The 23,423-nt window shown below is 40.8% G+C and overlaps 1 protein-coding gene across 2 annotated transcripts in view; it reads right to left on the reverse strand.

The window, feature by feature from the left end:
• Sgcd (sarcoglycan delta) overlaps positions 1-23,423 on the reverse strand; it is a 389,217-nt gene that overhangs the window by 203,172 nt on the left and 162,622 nt on the right. For both annotated transcript variants that reach the window (XM_021212905.2, XM_029546159.1), the window contains exon 3: positions 11,170-11,271. In XM_021212905.2, coding sequence (XP_021068564.1) covers positions 11,170-11,271 — 102 coding nt within the window. The remainder of the gene's footprint in view (positions 1-11,169; positions 11,272-23,423) is intronic.

Below are 23,423 nucleotides of genomic sequence, written 5' to 3' on the forward strand. Positions count from 1 at the left end.
TGAATGATAAATGTTATCATATCAAATCATACGCAGAAATTGCCAAGCTGGAAACAGGCAGAGCCATGCTTCAAATCCATTGCCATCGAGACCCTAAATCACATGTGCAGCACTTTTGTGCTTCCTTTCTTTACACGTGCCCCATTGCAAGTGCTCCCAGTGGGAAAGGAGCTATCTCAAGGGCATTTCCACACAGGGAAGAGAAGTGTCAATTTTAGTGTGGCTGAAGGCTATAAAGTTAAACAGAGGGAATTTATGTCACAGTTAAAGGAGGAAGCACATGCCAAAATCTGAAAACTTAGAATGGACTACAGTGAATCTGAATATGGCAAAACTTCAAGCATGTTGGCAGCATGGAAGGAAGGAAGGCGATGCATGAGGACCAAAGTTACCCCAAAGCAATAGGTTAATCTCACTGACCAACTTGATGAATATGGAATCAGCTAAGATACACCATATGTGTCTATGAGAGTTCTTCCAGAGAGCTTTAACTCAGCTATGCAGAACCAGCCCTGAATATAAAAGGTTTCATCCCATCGACTATTTCCTGACCCAAAGAAAAGGAGAAAGAAGAAAATGCACAAGACCAGCATTCATCTCTGTCTTTTTCAAACTATGGATGTAATGTAACCAACTGCCTTATATTCCCAAGGCTGTCTTCTCTACCATAATAATGTATATCTGCCTACAAAATACCAGGCAAAATAAACTCTTGCTTTTGTAATTTACCTTTGTTAGGCATTTATTATAGCACTGGCAAATGCAACTAACAACATCCAACACTGGGAACCTACAAAAGGTAGAACGATTAGTTCTGTGCAATTCTGTGTAATATAGTAGCATATCTGATGACCCCGCAGTTGGGAGAAGCCCACGCTAGCTTGACATCACAGGATAAAAAATCTTCACAGGATAAAAAAATAAATAAAAACTGGATCCCCAAACCAAAACTTCATAACAGCACGCACACAGATGCATTCCATACATTTAGTTACAATTTATACAAATTCTCAGGGGAAATAGTTATTTCCAAATGTGCCACTAGTAATCAGACCCTGAACATATGCAATTTAATGGCACCATAGTCTCTGGTATGCACACTCATCCTCATATCTGCAATACATGGATTTTTATGCAAAAAAGAGTCAAGCATTATACCAATGAATATTTACTGTATATGTGGGGATGAAGGGGATCTGACTGTTTGGGCTGATAAAAATCAAGAAATGGGGTTGGAGAGATGTCTTATGAGTTAAGAGCAGAGTATTGAGTTCAGTTCCTAAAACCTATGTCAGGTCACAGCCATTTATAATTTCATTACTTCCAGAGGATGTGATGCCCAATTCTCACTTCTGTAAACACCTGCTATCAGGAGCCTGGTGTGGCTGTCTCTTGAGAGGCTCTGCCAGAGCCTAACCAATACAGATTTGATGCTCACAGCCAACCAGCCAACCATCAGACTGAACACGGGGACCCCAATGGAGGAGTTAGGGGAAGGACTGAAGGAGCTGAAGGAGTTTGCAAACCCATAGGAAGAAAAATAATATCAACAAACCAGACACACCTCCCCCCAGGACTCCCAACCAAAGAGTCCACATGGAGGGACCCATGACTCCAGCTGCATATGTAGCAGAGAATTGCCTTATCTGGCATCAGTGGAGGTGAGGCCCTTGGACCTGTGGAGGCTTGATGTCCCAGTATAGGGGAATGCTAAGGTAGGGAGGTGGGAGTGGGTGGGTGGGTGGAGGGACACCCTAATAGAAGCATGGAGAGGGGAAAGGGATAGGGAATTTGTGGAGGGGAAACTGGAAAGGGGATAACATTTGAAATGTAAATAAATAAAATAACCAATAAAAAAAATAATGGTCTCAAATGACAGCAGAGGAACTCCAAGTATCTCCTAAAGAGTCCATTTTTGCACAAGCCTGCAAAGGTCAAATGGTGGTGGCACATGCCAAACATTGCTCTTCCTGCCCCACATTTTGCTAACATACTATGTTGTGACTCCTTAAGACTCCGTGGCAGTGATGGGAAGGTTAGCAGTCACTGCCACATCGTAAAGAGCTTAGATGGAAACACAAGTAAAACTAATGATGTCAGGAATGCTACCAAATGACAGATTCTTGTCTTATTAACAACTGAAGTGAAGGACAAACAACAGATAGTTATAGGGTCCTAGCTGAAAAAAAGGAAACCAACTCCACTCCTTGTATCTTAATGAGGAAAACTCACCTTGCCATAAATATTCCCCTCATGTTGAGCAACAAAATTGAGCCTTGACTGAGGGCTAAAACCAATCTATACAGCTTGATGGTAGAACACTTCAATTATTCTACCATCTGTACTTGTGTTTTTCTCCTGAGAGAGAGCAGTTTGATTTCCGTGACTCTGATGTTGCATAATGGGAGTGGTGTCTCAGTACCTGGAGAAAGTCACACTATTGCGACAGTTGAGGAGGACAGCATGTTTGTCTGTTTCACTCTTTCATCTTGGTGGTTGCTGATACAATCTACCCCTCCTTCCTCCTTTCCCTCTAACATACAACAGGCACATCTGAAGAATATTTATTAGTCTTAAAAACCTTGTTTTCTTTGAAGAGCATTTTAGTACTTGTCTAGGGGTGGAAACTCTGCTGATAAGAACAGAATCACTCGTGGACATTAGAGTCCCACACTCATACTTTTTAAGGCAGTAGCTGTTTAAAACATTTCTGGTGATAATTTACTGTGCACTGCCTCAAAAGGTTACACTTCACTGCTTCCGGAGATCACAAAAATCTACAGAACAGTACAGATTTGCTTATCATTTCATAGGCCAAAGAAATGTTCCCTTCCACCTTTGAAATGACATCTTCCAAACAATCATCTGTGATTTTGACAAGGAACAAGGTTTTTTAAATTGAGACCAAGAGTGCAATACACAATAGCAATTATGAAGCACCAGGTGCAACCAGCACTGATAGAAGATGAGTCTGTTTTGACTGAAACATTATGAAAAACATTTTAAAGTAACGTTCTCTCTTTTTTTGCTAACAATTTAATTCTGACGAACAACAAAGCTTTTAGAAATGTAGCGAAACACGAGTCACCCTTAAAGCTAGCTCTCCTCTGTTATCCTCCCAATTGCTCATCAGGCGCTGCCAGCTGTGAGATGCCCCTGGACTGGAACTGGCCTTTCCCTACCATTTAAAGAATGTCAATCAAACCACAGTAGACTCTGGCATGTTTCTGTTTTATAAAGCTCTTAAATGTTTTTAAAGAAGTAATCTCGAAAAACCACAAAAAAAAAAAAAAAAAAAAAAAAAAAAAAATCAAGAAACTGTCTCAGCATACATGTGACAGACCTCTATCAGTTGTACCAGTCATTGTATCAGCATACCGTATAGGAACAAATGGGACCAGGTGACATTCATAAGGCACACTGATGGAGATGAGAAGTTCCATGGTTTGAAGTGCTGGAAGTGCTAACGTTTAATTCTCAGTGCGCAGCTTGTCACCGTTCTTAGGAGCCTACATTTGTCTATAGATGACATAGCTCAAACATCTGCAGCTTCTTCGTGTACAGAAGTGTGATGGGCACCAACCTTTATAACACTTCTATTTCTTTTATCCACTGAGTTGTCTGTCTCCCATCTCCCTACCATATGAATGTATACTTCACATATGCATAAAACGCTAGCTAATTCACATATAAATGCCTGCAAAGGAGATGTCTGTCCCTGTTTCTATCTGACGATTATGGACCTAAGAGAACATTACCATATTGGGACAGATATATACCTTTACTTTATACTTCTAAGTCTGTGCTATTAAGGATATTTGATAGCACAAGGAACTCACATAGGTGAACAAATTGTTAATTATACAATTCATCCTTACAGTATATAAATTGATATGATGTAGTATGAGGTGATATAAGAAAAAAAGCCAACTGGCAGGTGTTGTATTTTGGGTGGGATGTCTTGGGAAAGTCTCTGTGTGAAGGCTGTCGGAGCAGACCTGGAGATGGAATGAGGCTAGTAGCTTTCGAACTGGGTATTATGGGACCATCTCAGAATCTCAATATCCTATGGTTGGTAACAAATCCACCAAGGTGTATGGTAGAGCAGGCTGCTGGGCCCCATCCATTACTTTGGATTTGAATTTCTAAGGGAAAATTGCTTAATGAAGTCTGTGACTTTCACCAAGCCACAGCAAACCACTGATTATGTCCAAAAGACAAAATAACTATGACATAAAGGAGCTTGCTCTCAAGTGCTCCCTGTCCATCATTATAAAGAGAACTCGACTGTCCAACTTTGAATCCAGTAGCCTTCCCAAAACACTAGTTTGCCAACATTGACTCCTCTTTCTATTCAGGGTGTTTTAAGTACTTTCTAGAATTCTGCTTCTCAGGGGATATGTGTTCTCCCTTCAGAAAATTCACAGTTGTACTCTAGGCTTTGAGTTTTCCCTTCGGTTCTATTCACTCTGCCCATTCCTGCTTCCTGTTCTACTTCTTAATGCTCCTGATCTTGCCCTATTTTATAATCTACTGCATATATGTCACTATCCTGTGGGGTTTTTTTTGTGAGGTCTCTCTAATCCTTTGTGCTAGTACTGCACCCTGAGTGAAGAAGGAGTGCTTATGCTATGAGATTGGCTTTAAAAAAAATACCTTTCAGTGATCTGGGGTCTTCAAAACAATGAGAACAAAATGATGAATGGAAAATAAGAAAGAAATCAAGGCAACCTGAATGGCCATGACCCGCAAGTCATGCAATTAGATAACTTCACACATTAAGCTCCTGCTTATTTCCTCTATTGCAATCATGGCTAATGTAAATGTAACTGACATCTGACCAAAGTCTTCCATATACCTTAGAATTTGATTTAAGAAAAGCACACACAACTCTTCTTGTTAAATAAGAACAAAAATCTGAGCAGTCCACTTTAATTCTACAGCAACCAAAAGCCTTTGAATACTTTAATCTGTTTCCCAGAAAAACAAACCAGCTAGTGTCATGTGTTGATCTATTCATAATTCGTTGTCTGGTTTTTCTATTTTTTCTTAAAAAAAAAAAAAAAAAAAAGGCAAGCAGCAGCTGGCTTGCAGTATTGGCCATAATAAATTACAACATGTAAGCAGACACATGGGGGGATGGTGCCTGGCTTCACTCACAGATGGGCTTATAGATGACCCTTCCAATGTGTAACACTGTGCTGATTTATGGGTGAGGAAGGAAAGGCAAAGATGCCTAATGCCCCACTCTGACTTAAAACAAATCATTTTTATTTACCCAGGCAATACTTCATGGTCCAGTTAACTTCTTAATTAAAGACAGCAAGATGCTCATGTTCCATGCAAGTGGCATGGAAAATACTGTTCTGTGTGCAATATGTTCAGCTGGGAGTTGAAGCTGTTTGGCTTATTCGGGAGAGACCTCCACAGCCTTCATTTGGTTTCCCCATAGCCTACTACCACTAGATGACCAGTGTTCAGGTCTGTCATCATCCCAAGTTAGTTCTTATTTCCCCCCTCAAACAAAACAGCCAGAATCCAAATTTTCTGTCCACCCAAAGTTTGGGCTGTGTGGCGGTTAGAAGGAAAAATGCAAAAAAGGAGGCATGCCCTTGAGACCTGGTGAAGAATGGCTACAGGGTCGCAGAGTTTCACCCTCTCATAGGAGTTTCAAGAATGCTTCTACCTGCCACTGAACATACAGTCACTCTCAAAATGAAAAGGGCATCACAGTTTCCGATGTCAAACCAGAGCTTGCAGCAGCCTAAGCAGAAAAGCTGCAGAATAAAAACAAACACCCAGAGCAGCCAACAGAATAACGAACCCAGAAACAAATCCAGTCCCACACATTCAACTACTCTCGAGTGTAAGAACCAAGAATCATGATAGTGAGAGAACAGTCCTTCTGATAAATGCTCATGAGAAACTTCAAATATATATATATATATACACACCCTGACATATATATGTTTACATGTCAGGTTAGAGAGAAGGGATGCACGCATGCAGAGAGATGGAATTTTTTTTTAATGTGAGTACTCTGCAGCTGTCTTCAGACACACCAAAAGAAGACATCATATCCCATTACAGATGGATGTGAGCCACCATGTGGTTGTTGGGAATTGAACTGACGTCCTCTGGAAGAGCATTCAGTCCTGTTAACCACTGAGCCATCTCTCCAGCCTGGAGAGATGATAACTTCATCTTAATTTATACTTGAAAATCACCATAACATGGACTAAAGCTTAAATAAAAAGCCTAAGTTGAAAGAGCTGCTAAGAGAAAAGAGGGAGGGGTTGATCCTGTCTGTGGTTTTTCTCTTTTCTTTTTGTTCTTTTCATTTCTTTTCCTCCTTTCCTTTCCTCTCCTCTCCTCTCCTCTCCTCTTTTTCTTTTTCTTTTTCTTTTTCTTTTTCTTTCTTTTTCTTTTTCTTTTTCTTTTTCCTTTCCTTTTCTTTTTCCTCTTTTGGTATAGGAATCAAAATCAAAGGCAAAAAACCAAACATAAACATGTACATAGAATTCTATATACTATAAATAGTTCTTCTTGTCAAATACAAAGGAAATCATTGCCAAAGTGAGAAAACATCTATAAGACATGCAGCCTCTAATAAGAAACTTATGTTAACACAAAGAAAGAGCACATTGGACTCAATTCCAAGAGGAATAATTTCAGAAAAGGCAAAGGACCTAAATAGTCATATTTTTTTTTTCAAAAGAGACAGGCGAATGGATAACAGGAATGTTAAAAGTATTTTCAGGAATATTACTAATGATTGGTGAAATGCAAATGAAAACCATGAGATGAGGACTCACATCTGTTAGAGTTGCATTAGCAAAAAGAAGATAGTATGTCCTTATAAATTTATATATACATCCCTTACATGGTGCTTGTAGCTGGGTACCTGGGAGATGAGAACCTATGCACACCCTCATAAAGCGTGAGGGACGCTCATAAGACATAGTGATCCAGCTCTGAAAATATAAAGCCAAAGGGAAGAGTTTTTATGGCAATGAGATGTCAGCACTCCTGATAGTATTCCAACATTACACAAGAGCCAAGACACAGAGTCAATCTAAGCATCCACTAATAGATGAGCAGGTGAAGAAAATGTGTGCACAGGTACACAATAGAGATGACTGCAGCCTAAAAATGAATCCCTTCCGGTTTGGGAAAAAAACAAAACAAAGTGAAATGGCAGAGATACAAAAGGGCAAACACACACACATGCACCCTCAGTACAATTCAGAAACTGCCAAAGCTGAACTCACAGGGACTGTGTAAAAGGGTAGTCATCGGGGGTGGGGTTGGATGGGTGAATCACAGACATGTAATCATTGGGTACTGACCTTTGGTTATCATATAAATAAGTTCCATGCATAACACGGAAGCTGACCTTAATAGTACGTGTAACTCATGTGAAGTCAGCTGAGCAAATCTGCATGCCAACAGAAAAGGATTCTGGTAGTATCTTGTTTGCAGTTGTCACTTCACAATATACGTCAGGACATTATTAAAGCTATATGCCTTGAACATATATAATTGTACTTGTCAGTTAAATAATCAGTAAAAGCTGAGGTAGAGACACAAGAACTAGATGACTATGGAAAATTTAGGCATAAGAAAGAAAAATAAGAAGTGAGCCATGAAGAATATGTAACGGACACAAATAGTTATTTTTAAAAGCCCAAAGGGGAAAAAAACAAAACATAATTTCTTGACCCCTTAATGAAGTATGTACACTTGCAATTCTGTAGACCTAGCTCTGCAGGCAAAGGGTCTTAGAGGACAGGAAGAGGGCACATGATACAAATGAAGGGAGTGGCTGGACATGGATCACACTGACTGATAGAATCTGAAAGTCCAGAGAGCACAGTGGGCATAGGAAGTGATGCCCAGCTCCCCCTCAGAAACAGAAACCCACTCTGCCAGATCCTCTGTCCTTTCTGAGGGTCAGATTTCATCACTTGGCTAAAATCAAGTGAACAAATGTGTTTTAAAAAAAGAAACCATGTGGGACTGTCGTTCGCACCCATCTAAAAAGGAAATAAAAAAGCATCTCTATGAAGCAAGGTCTGTGGGAAGATGCAGGTCTCAATGGTAAGCTGATCCCATCAGCCAACAGGGCATAAGGGGGGGGAGGTGTCCCTCAAAATGTATTCACCTCCATGAGAAGCTTATTAAACAGAAAATGTCCCATTAGTGGGTAGATTTCCTATAACTAGTCCCCTTTGTTCAATCATTCATTATTGTTGGGGGGGGGGTTCATTGGCCCAGCACACTGACTCCTTTCGAGGGCTTAGTCACGTGTTCCATCCTTAGTGAGTGGGAAATCACCAGGTGTGAGCCAGTTTATCACACCCAACTAGAAGGATGGCAAAAATGAAGTTCAGCTCAGCAGTGTGACCTTGAGGATTTGTAGTCCATGGAGTTTAGGTCTGTTTGACCTGCTTTTAGCAAGGGAAGTCCTAGCTCTTTTTTTTTTTTTTCTAGACATTACCATCCAACCATTCAGTGCAGTGACTAAGAGAATTCAGCTCTCAGGGGCTTTGAGTACTCAGCCTAAATGTGTCTTGATAACTCAGGCTGGTGGAACTGGTGTTCATGGATATCACTCACAGTTGTAAATTTATCATCTTAAGTGATTGCCACCGCTTCCATCAATTTGTAGTGATTTTTCAGGACTCTAGCCTGCACTAAAGGAATCAGATATGGTATTGAATGTTGTGTGGATGGTTTAACTTATCTCAGTTCTCAGATCAATGAAAGCAAAAACCAAACTGAAGACAGTCATCTTTTCATGACCCTACCCCACTTAGAGAGGTTCTCAATCTCACTCAACTGGGTGTGAGTCCCTTCTGATAGGGAAGAGCAGAAGGAGATGCCTGTGAAACACAGTAGTGGTGATGTATGGTGCAACAGTACTGGAGATAACTCCAAAGAGACTGGAAAACTGCTGAGTAGTTAGAACAGGAGGGCTGCACTTCAGTGGTACCCAATCATCATCCTTTCCACCTGCCTTGATGGCAGAACTGTAGTTTATTCAGATGCCTGCTCAGATATGCAAAGGGAGGTCTATAGACTAGCCCCAAAGGTCTGATAATTGTTTCTTTGTTGCTTTCTGTCAACACACTTGTTTATCCTTGGGACATTTCAAAGAGATGCAGATCCAACTCATAGCAAGCAATTCCCCATTGAACATCTCCAAGAGATACGTATAAAAGTTTATACCCTTGAACCATAGTCTCAGATCTCTTTTGAACAAACCAAGACAGCTTAATTACAGGTAAAAGACAAAACTTTCTTAAGTTAGAGAATAAACAGCCAGCTTTAAGAGAAAAGGCTTCAGTAAATGACAAAGGTATTTTATGCTTGGTTTCTTTTAATGAATATCATATATGAATCCAGGTCTATGAAGTTCACAAAAATGTAAAGTAATGACAGAGTAAAGGAAACATATCAGTGGTTGCTTGGAGGTAGGGGAGGACAAAATGGTTTCGGTGGGATAGAGAATTTGAAAAGGGACAGAGAGAGACTCTTGGGGGTGGAGGACATGTTCCTCGTGTCTAAATGGTGGTGAGGTTTTCATGTGTAATTTTTTTACATGGCACACAAACACACACACACACACACACACACACACACACACACACACACACATTTTCAAAAAAAAATTGAAAAAAAATGGTAAGTGTCACTGGGGGACTTTGAATTGCATTCCAGATGTGTTAAAGATGGAGAGCGTCTCCACAAGCAGAGGGACTTAGCACTACAAGGTACCTCCAGCAAATATAATTGCCACCCCCTATTGCACTCATACACCAAGTTGCTGATTTTCAATAATTATGTTAGTTAGTGCATATTATGTAAATGATGGCTTGAGGAACTTTCTAGTCAGTCTTGGCTTCCATGTGGATAGGGACGAATCCTATGCAACATGAAAGCCTTCATAAGCCTTAATGAGAGATCATTTCCAACCAATGGTCTCTCCTTCACAAAGTAAGTAAGTACAAACCTATGCAACAAAGTGCTGTGCATCTGCTTCCCCATCGCTGTGATCAGATATCTTAAAAGATGTGACATGATGGGTGGAAGGAGACCATCTACTTCCGCTCACATGTTGACCGTGTAGTCTATCACTGTGTGTAGCAGGTATGGGAGCTGGAAGCGGTGGCATAAGTATGAGCCTGCTTGCTCACCTATCTAAGGATCATGAAGCACTGAGTGGCAGGAAGCAGAGCTGGACTAGAAACCTGAAGGCCCTCCCCCATACTTCCTCTCAAAAACCTCCACTTCCTAAACAATTTATCAAGAAAGCAATGGCAGTTGGAGAGTGGAGAGGTAACCCATGAGCCTGAGGTGGACAGTTCACATTCAGTCTGTATACCTAACCAAAAATAACAATAAACATGATTTTAGTAATCAAGTTTGGTAGTCCTGACTAATCAAGGCACCTTGTGTAGGAAACATGAATCTTACTATAAAAAGAACAATGAGAACCTTAAGTAAGAGATGACAACAAAAAGGCTTTAGAATTATATTTTCAGAGTTGAATTCTTTGCTCTATTATTATTATTGACATGTTACTTATCAATGTCTGAATTCACTAGTCTATAAAATAGAATAGCAATATTTCTTATCACAATGACCAGCCTGTAAACTAAATGAGATACCAGTTATCCATGTAAAGTCAACCTGTCCCTCAACAAGACACACCATTAGCCATTAGATACAATGTTGGGTCATGGTTGTTGATTGGACTGACTCAAGACAGCGTGGACTACAACATATAAACTAGTAATGAAAACCAAAGTTCTGATTCATTACTTCTGCTTTCACAGATGATTTTGAAATGACTGACAAGTAAGAATAGTAGTGATATTGTCCTTCACAGCTTTGGTACCAGGATTTTCCTGTCTTTAAAGTCTTATGGTTCATAGCACCATCTGGAAGCTGGTTAACAGTGGTTACTACCATCTAAGCCACAAAGGGACATGGTGAGATTATCTTACTTGTTTATAGTACCACAGCCATGAGTGTTATTTAATTCTTCAAGTTCAAAAATGCCAATTCATTCACCATCCCAATATGTCATCTCAGTGGCTTTCAAGGTAGATTGGCTCAGATTTAGATTTCAGAGCATTGATTGTTTTCTCATCAGAAACTTACTGGTCGGGACTTGATTTCTTTGGCGTAGAGAGGTTGTAAGAATTCTGAGTCTCCTTCTAGCTTCAGACCCTTTTCTGTGATTCTTAAGTTCCCCATTCCATCCTGAAATAGACACACAAACACAACAGGGAAAATGTGATGAGCTAACATTTCAAAATACCCCAGGCTGTCAAAAATTGAAACAGTTATTGCCTTCTTCCTTCCTTCTTCTTATTCTTTTTTTTTGTTTGTTTGTTTTTTAATATTTTCATGAGTGAGATGAGGGAAATCCAAACGAACATAAAATACCAGGAGCCATTGTTCAATACAATTATGCATATTATTCTTTTTGCTCACTTATTCCAGGCAAATTCTATTCCAAGAATGCCCCTGAGCCACTGACTCACAGAGAAAGAAGCAGCCCTCATGCCTAGGCTGCACAGAACAAGGCAGGTAGGAGAGGCAAAAAGGATGATTCTCTAAGTGGAAATGAAAGATTCCATTTCCAAAATTCTTTGTGGAAATTTCACACCAACAACTTATAATCAAACTGAGTGTTTCTGCATGCTTTGTCTGGCTCCTCAAACATTTGAGAAGTCTAATCAGGGACTAGCATTTTAAATAGGGTGTGCTGCGAGAATGCTAACATATCTTCAAAGGTAGACATCTTTGGGCAGCATCTATATACTTACCACAAGTATCAATTTGTGCTTATTGCTACACATCATGCTCACTTACAAGCTTCCCTCCCCTTGCTCAAAAATAATCCAAATACCATATGTATGATTGTAATTCCTTCTGACAATCAATCCTTAATATCAAACACAAAATATCAAACCCTAACAATGTGTTGACAGCAAATACCCAGTAAGAGCATTCACATCTTAGGGATAATATACTTTTCTAATAATTTGCTTACTTGGATAGCGTTTTTCTACTACCATTGGTTAATAGACAAAATGCTAGGTAGTTTTCTGTAGTCCCAGGCAGTATTTCTGTAATGAATCATTTACCTATATTTTCCCAAGCAAATAGGTTTTTTTATTCATTCTTTCTCACATCCACCCTGTGTGTGTGTATGGGTGTGTGTGTTAATGTATTTCACTTTATTTTGATAAAATACAATGTCTTTCTCCCTCTGTGCTTCTTATCTCATATATATGCCCTTGACTATTGTATCTTCTCCAAACTGTAAGCTACATTCGAGCCTTGATCAGTCTCTGAATTTTCTAGAAAGAAAGTATCTAGAGTATATCCTAGGATATAGGATGTGTTTGTTTTCTATTGTTTTAATGAACTATAAGACATAAACTCATTAATATTAAACAACATAAATTCTTTATCTAATAGTACCTAATGTTGGAATTCTGTCTAAGGGTTCATGGTACTAAATTCTAGGTGCTAGAAGGGCTGGGTTCTTTGAGAAGATTGAATGTGAATCTTTTCTTTATTTAGCTTTTACAGGCTTCCCACAGCACTAGCCTCATGACCACATTCCACCCTCGATGTTAATAGTGGCTAGTTGAGTTATTATTAACTGTTCAGCTAAGAGATCAATGTTCTGTGATTTCATTAGGCTTTCGACTTCAATAGGCTAATGTTAATATTGTCAACTAACCAGAATCTAGATTCATCTGGGAGCTAAATCTCTTGGGATAGTACTAAGGTATTTCCTACACTAGATTAGCCTCCTAGCATACTTGCATGGGGATTCTCTACATTAGGTTAATTGAGGTGGGAAGATCTACCTTAATTGTGAGCGGCACCATCTCATGGGCAGATGTCCTGGACTACATAGAAGGAAGGGACAAGTTGAGCATCAGCATTCATTTCTGCAAGCTTCTTGACTAGGTACAACATAACAAACTGCTTCCATCTGCTGCCATGCTTTCCCCTGCCAGGATGGACGGTCCCTTCCAATTGTGAGCTCTCCCTTGAGCTGGTATTGTGATGAGATTTAGTTGCAGCAATGAGACAATTAAACAATACAGCTAATTCAGGGGTGCCATCCCTTCTACCATCATCTGCCCACACAATTCTATCTGCAAACTTAGCTCCCCTTAGCCAAGAATAGTAGCATCTCACAGGTTCTGAGAACACAGTATGGATATCTTTGGGATGTGTGAGATTTTCTATTTGCTATGTGGGGTATTTTCCTACCAAGAAGCACATAGCATTCTTGCTATGATATTATTAACCATTGCTAATCCCAGCTAGAAGATTTCACTAGAAGACTGAACTGAAGTAGAGGGAGGAGGATCAGAAGTTCAAGGTCATCTTCAGCTCTACACTGTATTCCAGATAGAACTACAGAAATCACATACTCTCTGTTTGTCTCTCCCTCTGTCTCCCTCCCCCATCTCTCTGTCCCCCTCTCCTCTTCTCCCTCTTTCCTCCAGTTATTTTGTTAGTGATTTAAAGAACAGTACCTACAAAACAGCTTCAGAACCCCGAATTACCCCAACTGGACATTATGACTAATACAAAGAACTGAAACTTCACCAGCTCTTAAAATCTTCAAAGCATAGTCTGATGGTGGAGTACACATCACATGGTGGGGCTTCAGGCACCGCAACTCTGCTGTGTGTTGTCATGTTACCTACATACAACAACAGTTCACATAGACATCTCCTGTACGCTCAATATGTTTCATGACAGTTTTAAAGGCCTCTCTTGTTTTACAGATTTGTAAACTTTGCAAATGCTTTGCTTTTTATTATTCTCTGTTTCCTAGTAACACTTTGAAATCCCCAAGAGTTCCTGTCAGTTCTGGGTGGCCCTCTCACAAAGTCACTGCCCATAACCTCCTTGCTCAGGGACATCATATATTTTCTACAGCTATTTCACTAAGATATGAAATCTCAAATTCCTACAGCAGTTTTCTATCACAGACACAGCCCTCAGGTGTGTGTCTCAATGCATTCAGTACTGTTGGAATGGAACTGAATGATAAACTTGGCAATGGCCACTTTCCTCCTTCCCTTTATGTAAGCACACTTCACCCTACGAATGGGAAGAGATGGTTCACACCTCTGATACTCCTTGTTTTGGCATTTATAGACAAAGCTCTCCCAATATGAGCCCACATTCAAACACTGACAGGCAATAGGCTGGAGGATATGAATGGGTCTCACCAGTAGCTGGGAGAATTTGCAATAAAGAGAAAAAGAAGAAATCAAAAGAGAGCAAAGATAGAGAAATGAGGGAAGCCTAAGAAAGACAACTATATTCTGACCACCAGACAACCCCTTTACAAGAGTAGTTTAGTTTTTATCGCTATACCTATCTTGGCTGCAAATATATCACAAACCTTGCCACCTCCCTATTCCTTCTTAGAGGCTCCTCATATGTTTAGGTACATAAGATTTAGCTTTCTATCTTCCTGTTCTCTCTGTGTGTTTACAACTATTTGGTGGTGAGCTGGAGAAATGGCTCAGTGGTGAAGAACACTGACTGCTCTTCCAGATGTCCTGAGTTCAATTCCCAGCAACCACATGGTGGCTAACAACCATCTGTCATGGGATCCAATGCCCTCCTCTAGGGAGTCTGAGGACAGCTACAGTATACTCATATACTCATAAATCTTAAAAATGGTGGTATAAATTGGTTAAAAATGAAATATGCTGTTGATCTCTGTGTGCAGAAACAAAGCAGATCACAGTGATAAACTTAAGGTCTTCCCGTTTTTAGAGTTTCCCCTTAACAGACTGTGTCAAAGGTTCATCAAAATATCTTGACATCAACATCATCTGAAATGGTTGCATTTTGCAGTACAACAAGCAGTTGAAGGTATAACTAGATAATGGCTGCAGGTCAGACCTGAAGCTTAACTTTCCTCCTAGTAGAATGTAAAAAGAGTTATGTACTACTAAATATACATGATATATACTTAACGACTCACTGGCTTTTTTTCCCGGTTCAAATGGTAAAATTTCTATTTCTCTAAGATAAGTAGGGGGATAGCCAAAGAGCTGGTTTCACCAGAGCAAACATGGTCCTCACTATTGGCAGAGAACCCTCAACATCAAGGGACCACATCTATGAGTGTGACTCCAGTTCTCTCAGTTGAAATTGATACAGGGCACAGTTTGGTGCTTAGTCAGTAAGACATCTGAAGTGTCCCAAGCAAAGAGGACCTGGATGCTGGCTTTGAAGTCTTGGAGCTGCAGAGTAGCATGATGTGGTTTTAAGGAAGTCTTCCTTCTTGCTCCTGTGATCTTTCTGCTGAATCAGCATCAGACAGGTTTTAATTCTGTCAGCACATTTGAGTCAGGAAGTGATGCCAAGTCCTATTTTAGTAAGCACTCACATGGCCGTCTCTTTCCGAAGCAGTTTTAATGGTGGGCATGAATTAGATTTGAACCAAGCAGGAAATGATATTAGGCAATACAAAGACAGAATGAGAATGAGTTTTAATGGGGTGCAAGGCTCTAGGATGTTTTCTTCACTGCTAAAATCCTAAAATCCTGTCTAGGAAACAGTACCTGTTCAACAAATGTTTTATAGAGAAAGAATTTATTCATTCTGATTAAACATCACTTGTAACTCAACAACGATGTGATTTTCCATAAATTTAATTGAAACAGATCTTAAGTTGAAAATGTAACTGGTAGAAAATGTGTGCCTATTGACCTTTGTGATCACATGACTGACAGAGCTGGAGTTCACTTCTCCACTCATTTTAAAGCCAAAACATCCATCAGCCAAACAATGCAGAGATGAGAATCTTGTATAGTTAGTTAACTTTGGAAATATAGTGGAAGGTAGTGGGGGAGGGTGGGTTTACAAAACTGCTAAAGTTAGATCTATTCCTGTACCAGCTTCCAGATTGTTAGAACATGCTTTCTCAATGAGGATAGGAAGGCCCAATTATTCCATAATTAATTAATGATGGAGTTTAAGCCATTAAAAGATCTCAGGCTTTCTATCTAGAAAGCATGTTTGTGTTTATATAGAGAGTACAAATACATCTTGAGGGAAGGAAGTCAAAAATGAAAGACCTGAGAAATACTGTATTAAGGAATTAGAATTTTTAAATAGAATATTCTTTGGGGATTTAATACACATATACAAAGTATTTGGTTACAGTCACCACCTACTCTCTACCTCCAATCCCCCTAGAAGCCTTTATCCTGCTCCCCAACTTCATGTCCTCTCCCTCCTATATCTGTTCCTTTCTTCCTTCTATTTTATAACTCATTCAGTCTAATTCCTGCTACTCATATGAACATGGATGCTAAGCCATCAGTGAAATCTAATCAATCTACCAGGATCCACAGCCCTAAGGAAAACTGACTGTGCCTCCACTGCCTGGCAGCCATCAGCTATAACAGCTTCTCTGCTGTAGGGAATTAAAAAGGGGCCCTGGGGAAGAGGGGGGAAGACCCACCTTCTGCCAGAGTTTTACCTGTTCTCTGGTCTGTCAGGTGTGGGAGAGCTGCCATACACTTTCCACTCATCCCTGGGTGGGCATTCCAGCCTCTGACCCACTCTTCAAGGGGTGGCCAAGGGGTAGCCCTACCTGGGTTTCCTGGAGCTACTTTGCTAAAGCCACCAGGGTTATAAGAGAGAGGGATGAGGAAAGAGGTTCCCAACACCCACGAGAGTGAGCACAGTGGATCTTGACTGGAACACAGGAAGGCAGTCTAAAGGGAGATTAGAAAAGGCTCATTAGGAGAAAACCTGTCCCATCCTCCAAGTGCAGTGGGCCTTGATGAAACATCCTATGGTTTTAGAGCTTTATTATAGAAATGCAGGGGAAAAGAGAGAAGGGAGAGAGAGAGAGAAAGAGAGAGAGAGAGAGAGAGAGAGAGAGAGAGAGAGAGAGAGAGAGAGATAAGGCTAGAGAGAAAGAGAGTAAGAGGGAGAGAGAAAAGAGAGGAGAGGAGAAGACAAAGAAAAGAGGAAGAGGAGAGAGGAGTGAGAGAAGTGAGAGGTAAGAGCACAAAGGAGTGAGAGCTAAGAGAGACAAGTAAGAGGTAAGAGAGCGAGGTGGGGCTGAACAGCCCTTTTTGTGGTCTTTACTGTTGCTAGGTAACTGGGGAAGAGTTTAGCCTGAAGGTCAGAAGCGTGGGCCATTGCTTAAGTGACTACTGACCATGCTTCTCTTGTGGGGGCTGTGAGGGGCGGTAACTTAGGCAGGGGTCAGAGTTCCAGGAGCATAAGGCAATACCTACTGTGTCATGTAGGTGAATTATGTCTTTGGGGCTCAGACCTCAGTTCGACTGGAGACTAGCCTGTCTGTGCATAGCCCAATGCCCCACACTCTGCTAAGGGGTGGATGTTCCTGTGTTACCCCACGCCACAATCCATGCTGGAATGTTGGTCGGCTTGATCTTGTATACATCTTTTATGGGCAATCACAGCTGCTATGAATTCAGGAGTATAAGAATCCTATCATGTCCACAACACCCTCTTTCGCCATAGCTCTGCCAACCTCTGCCTCTTGCTCATTTTCTGTCTTCTCTCCATGATGAATGATTCTTGGGTCCATGTTTTAGGGTATTAGAAGTTTTCAGTATATATTTTCCTCTAGATGGTCACTTTTAACATCTCTGTCTCAAACTGTCTCCTATATTTTACAGATTTTAAACAATAAAAAGTCCCCAGAAAGGGCAATGATGGAACTTCTGAACTGTACATGAAACACTTCCTTTTTCTTTTCTTTTTAAAAACTCTTTTTTCATACAATAATACCCCTTTCCTCTATCCCCAGCCTGAACCTGCAAGCTTTCACATCCCTGATTTCTCCCAGCCTGTTAATCCCCGCTTCTCCACAGCCTCTCTATCTTTTCCTTTTTTGGAGTGTTTACAGACATTCACCCTTGGCTAATAAAAATTTTCCCATCTCTGTGCTTCTCTTTCCAGTCTTTTGGTTTTGTTGTGCATGTCTTCTCTACAGCTGCTGTCCCAAAGCCAGAGATACTCAGCTCTCTTCGCTCTCAGAGTCCCTGTGCCCTGTCTCTTGTCTCTCTGTCCTCTCTCTTATCTCCTTGTAGGGTTTGCTGCTTTCTATCGGATTACATAGTCAGCCATGTAGATCTTTATTCTCCCTCACTAGGCTTCAAATACCCTGAGGTAAAGCACTGTGTGTTGTTTTCTTGTTCTAATGGAGTCTAGCGGTATCATTCACATATCCCCAAATATGTAACTTTAAGAGATCAAGTGATGTGTGTTAGACAAAAGGTTGTTTAGGAAGTGCTCATTAACGTTCATATCGGAACACTGACAATGAAAGCTACCCTTCCCCCAAGGATGATGCAAAGTATATTGCCTACATTGTATTTCTAATCCTTGCTATCACCTTCAGGGGTCCTTACTGTATTATTAGCTTCATTTCCCAAATGAACAAACTAAGGGCCCAATGTTCATTCTATCTCTCAAACAACACTCCTCAACATCATATCTTACAGTGCCCTGTTAAGCTCCAGCTGTATGCCAGCTACCAGGTGAACAGGTACAAAAAGATACAGATGGGAAAACCATCCCTTCCAGAAGCTGCAAAGCTAAACGACAGCAAGTGAGTGGCATACAGGATGGCTAGGATATGGAGATACACTATATCTAATATGTTACTATGGAGAGCAAAGTGGTATGGGCACTCTGAGAAAGATTGATTGTTTCATGGGGCTACATTATAGTCCAGGAATTACAGTGAGGTGCCTGCTAAGATAGTTCAAACCCACACCCATACGTTAACACACAAATGTTCACTATAGCACCATTTGGAGCAGAACAAGTGGAAACTACCAAAATTGTCCATCAGCTATTGATAAAAAAAAAAGGACAATATTCTCCTTTATTGCAAAGGAATGCCAGCTAGCAATAGGAGGAATGAAATACTGATACATTCCAAAATATGAATAAGCCTCAAAAATGATATGCTAAGTTAAAGAAGACAGACATAAAAGCCCACGTACTGCATGATTCCATTTACATGTAATATCCCGAGAAGCAAATCTAGAGAGACCCAGAGTAGATTAGTGGCTGCCCAAGGCTTAGTGTGGAAACAGGAACTGACCACAGGGAAGTTTGAGGGATTATATTGAGATGCTATAAAATTGGGTTGTGAAGATAGCTGCATAGTAGTAAATTGACTGAAAATCACTGAATTGTACACTCAGTGTAGGGAAAGCTTAGAGTATGCAAATATAACCTTAACAAGTTCCTTTTCAAAAGAGCGACAGGCTCTCAAGGAAGCTGGCTAAGGGCTCAGCATTCTGTGCCCTGGAATCTCCCAAATCACTTCAGCATATCAGTTCAGAGAGGTACACTGGGCGGGAGAGGTGGCAAGTTCAAGAGGAGGCCAGCGACAAACGCCTGAGATTGCCTGCCCTTTGCGTGCCACTATTAAAGGACCAGGCTGGCAGTTTTCTGTTGCCATCATAGACCAAGATTCAGGGAGGATTTCTCAAGAGAAGCAAGATGGAGCATTCACATAGGATACATTTGGGGATCAAGAAAAACTGTAGGGGAGGCTTCACAGGCATCTCCTGACCTTTCCTGAGGAGTGGGAGCCTAAGTGTCCGCAGTGCTGGGAGCAAAGGAGGCAGCCAACAGGACACAGCCACACCGTGTCTCTGTCACAGCTTTGGATTCCTTCAGTCATGTGCTGGGTCATTGGAACTTAATGGGTACTTTCTTTCTTTGGCCACTCAGGCTGATTATGAACTTTCTGCTTCCTATACTTATTATGTTCTATTTAACATAAGGCTTAGGTATCAGAACACATACTCTCTCCCTCTCCCTCTCCCCCCTCTCTCTCACACACATATACAGAGAGGGAGGGAGGGAGGGAGAGAATAATATTGTCAAATTGCTTTGGCAACTCAGTGGATCAGGACTGTGACTGCTTACTCATAAGACTGCTTAAAGTAAAGGTGACTCTATCTGAAACACCTCAGGTTTTCTAGATACCAGCAGAAACGTAGTCATATGCATTCTTTGCTCTACATTGTTCTAGAAGTGACTAAGTCAAGGGCGTTGGTAGCCTACCAAGACACACGTGAAGCAAGTGAGACTAAGTCTCCTTCATGACAAATTGCCCAAGAATTACTCGTCTTTAAGGGCTTCAATGAAAGCATATATGTCTATCTATTTCTTTGAGAAGGTGCTTCTTGATCCCCATAGCCCTTCAGAAAATCGCTCATTCTTGCATGCTTGCATGGTGTGTTTTGGCATACTGGCCATGAGAATAGACTCGGGAATCAGACAGCATTAGCTAGAACATCGACTCAAAGCTTTGCCCTAAGCAGCACTTGGATAATCAGGTAAATGCTATTTCTAAATTGAGAGTTAGATCAGATAATGCATATGTATCATTCAGAAGCAGCCAGGTTATAACTATGGAGACAGACACAGAAAACCTCAGAGACCTCAAACAATGATGACTTATTTCTCACCCAAGTGATATGTCCACAGAATTCATTAAGATAGTAATATAGGATAACAGGATGCCTACCATTGAAAACACTCTGCCATTCCCCACTTCTCTGGGCCCAGGAAGGTTTATATTTCCACACCCACTCATAATTGATTCTGTTGGTCAATCATGAGCAACTCAGTCGGCTAATAGGAGGTTCTTGAGAGCCCTGGAAATGCCTGGCCACATTCTTCTCCTTCCTCTTGACTACCAGCTTGTCACAGCCAGGGCCAGTATTTAAACTGTCTTTTTACCCTAAACGTCTCTTATTCATTTTGACACAGGAGTACATTTTTACTTATTATAGAGAAGTCTTCAGTTAGTCGCAAGAAACCAGATTCTAGCTCCTAAATGAGCCCAAGTGGGCCTTCAAAGTTAGTGTGTTCCAATACCACATATTCAGCCCAATGCTCTACGCATTGGCCTTTGAGAAAACAGCCAGGCCAGCATGAAGTGAGTGTACGCTTCTGCAGACTAAAGTTTGTTTTAAAGCTGGGAGTGTTGGCTCTGCCCTGTAATCTCAGCACACAGTGAAGAAGGAACACGAGCTAGGTGATTACAGATAGCCTGGCCCGATCCTCTCTCAGAATAACAACAGTGGTAACAAGAATAACCCCAAAGCCCAAAATGGGCTGTTCTTCAAGAATGTGTGTGAATGGGGGATGGATGTATGGATGCGTAGCTCTCTTGCAGCATTATTTCGTCTCAGCACCCACATCAGGCAGCTCCCAATGAACTAGTTCTAGGAAATCTGACACCTACCTCTGACTTCATCAGACAGGGCTCTCGAATACCTAAGTCTGTACTCAGACTCACAAATAATTAAAACATAAAAAATAAAATCACTTAAAACAGAATGCTTGCGAAGGAATGCAAGCATATAGACCTCTTAGAATTACATGGGAAAATATAGAACTTTGGCCTCCAGTCTTGACTATTCATGCCAATTCAGACAGACCTAGCTCCCTGGAATCATCTTTCCAAAACAATAGTGTGGCCCTGTATGGGATTAATGTTGAAGATTTTCCCACTTAAAAAGGGTCAGCTTCTAGGAGGACGTACAAGAAGAAGCTTGCTACCTAAACTACCACAAATCGTAGCTGTTCCTGGGAGCTGGTGCCCACTGTCCAGGAGCTACAGTGAGGATTTGGAAGTTTGGACCTTTGCAAATGAAGCCCATGAAAAAGCTTCTTTAAATGATTCTAAATATATAGCAGATACAGAAAGGATTCAGGCATAAAAACAAATTGCAGCACATTGTTCTAATGCAGAAACTTGTAAGCAACCTTTAAAGAGACATCAGTGGAGAATTTATCGATTGTTTGAACGGAAGAAAATGAGAGATGGATAATAAAGTGCAAGTTGCTACATCCCCTGTCCTCAGTGACAAATGGGAGCTTCTGATGCTTAAGCCATTGTTGATAAAGGAGCAGACTCATTTATCTTAAAGAGACACAGGAAAGAAAACAAGTGAAATATGATTAGGCCTCTGCCAAGTGTTCGGATTAAATCCTTACCATGGCAATTCCCGCTGCTGGGTGCATGCTTCCCACCAGTAAAGCCCAATGAAGAGGCTGGCATGAGTGGTGCTAAAAATGCATGCTGGGAAAATCCCTTCCAAAATAGATTCTTTTCCTCAGGGCATAAGCCCCAAGGGACCTGGTTTTCCTGTCTTCTCTGTTTTCCTCAGGACAAGTTGTCAGTTGTACATGGCAGTGTCTTTTATGAGGCATCAAGCTCTAGCTTCAAAGGACCTGCTGCCTTTTTATATTTGCAAGGAAGGTTTCCAGGAAGGAGTTCGGGAATACAAAGCTTCTATGTATACTCCCTACACTAAAGCAAGCTACCAATTAACTTGGTCTCCTCTTCAAGTGTTAGTGTCCAAATTGATCTTCCAGAGGGTGTTACTTGAAGTACTCTCAGCTTTCAGCTGAACTACCAAATTCCATGATTATGTTTCCTGTTAAACTAAGGAAGAGAAATGCTTGCCCAATGGGGATAACTATTGCTGCCTCCCTGCTTGTGCCTCTAACACATGTTCCTCACAGGGTGGGGCAATTAGATGTTGCACAAGGCTTCCGTGAGCCCTTGCAAAATCTAATCTGGTCTTCTCGGTGGACAAATATATGATATGACTTCTTTGTTCCTTCTGTAGTCAGCATCCAACAGCTAAAGGTATAATATATTACAATACGAAATGAGGCAGAGGAGAATCAAATGTAAGCTTTGTGTATATGTACACCAGGGGCGGATATGACTCAGACGAGGTCCAGCATTCATTTTAAAAACCGCCAAATGAAAAGAGAAAGTCAGCTAAGATCGTTATGTGGGGGGAGGGGTCACTGGATTGACCCTGCGAATGACTGGTATGGAAGTGACACCCATCATATAATTTCTATTATAAAGTAAAGAACTAGACGCAATAAACTCAGAAGAGGGATAGAACTGGTCCTCAATACTTTAGAGAAGACATGTCTGGGGAGTTTGGGCTTGTGTTCTTTATGTGGCCAGATCCTCAATGGATATGGTAACTCACAAAATGATAGCAGTGAGATTTACAGTTTAATTTAACTAGAGTCTAATGAAATGTCAGATTTCACTCCAAAAGCAGCTCTCTAAGAAGTGTCAACAATAATAGATTCTGCAACTTTCAAATTAAAGAACTGTTTTGGAACGTATTCCCTGCTTCCTCTTTTTTTTTTTTTTTTAATAAATTCATAAAAGCCACAGGCCAGACCACAGGTTTCAGAATTATAGTGATCAACTTTGAAGTCCAGATCCCAACAATTAAAGGTGGAGTCTTTTCCCGAACCTTCCACTGACTGTGAGATAGTGATCACAACCTCCTTCCTTG

This window comes from Mus pahari, chromosome 14 (genome assembly GCF_900095145.1).
Source record: "Mus pahari chromosome 14, PAHARI_EIJ_v1.1, whole genome shotgun sequence".
Taxonomy (NCBI): Eukaryota; Metazoa; Chordata; class Mammalia; order Rodentia; family Muridae; genus Mus; species Mus pahari.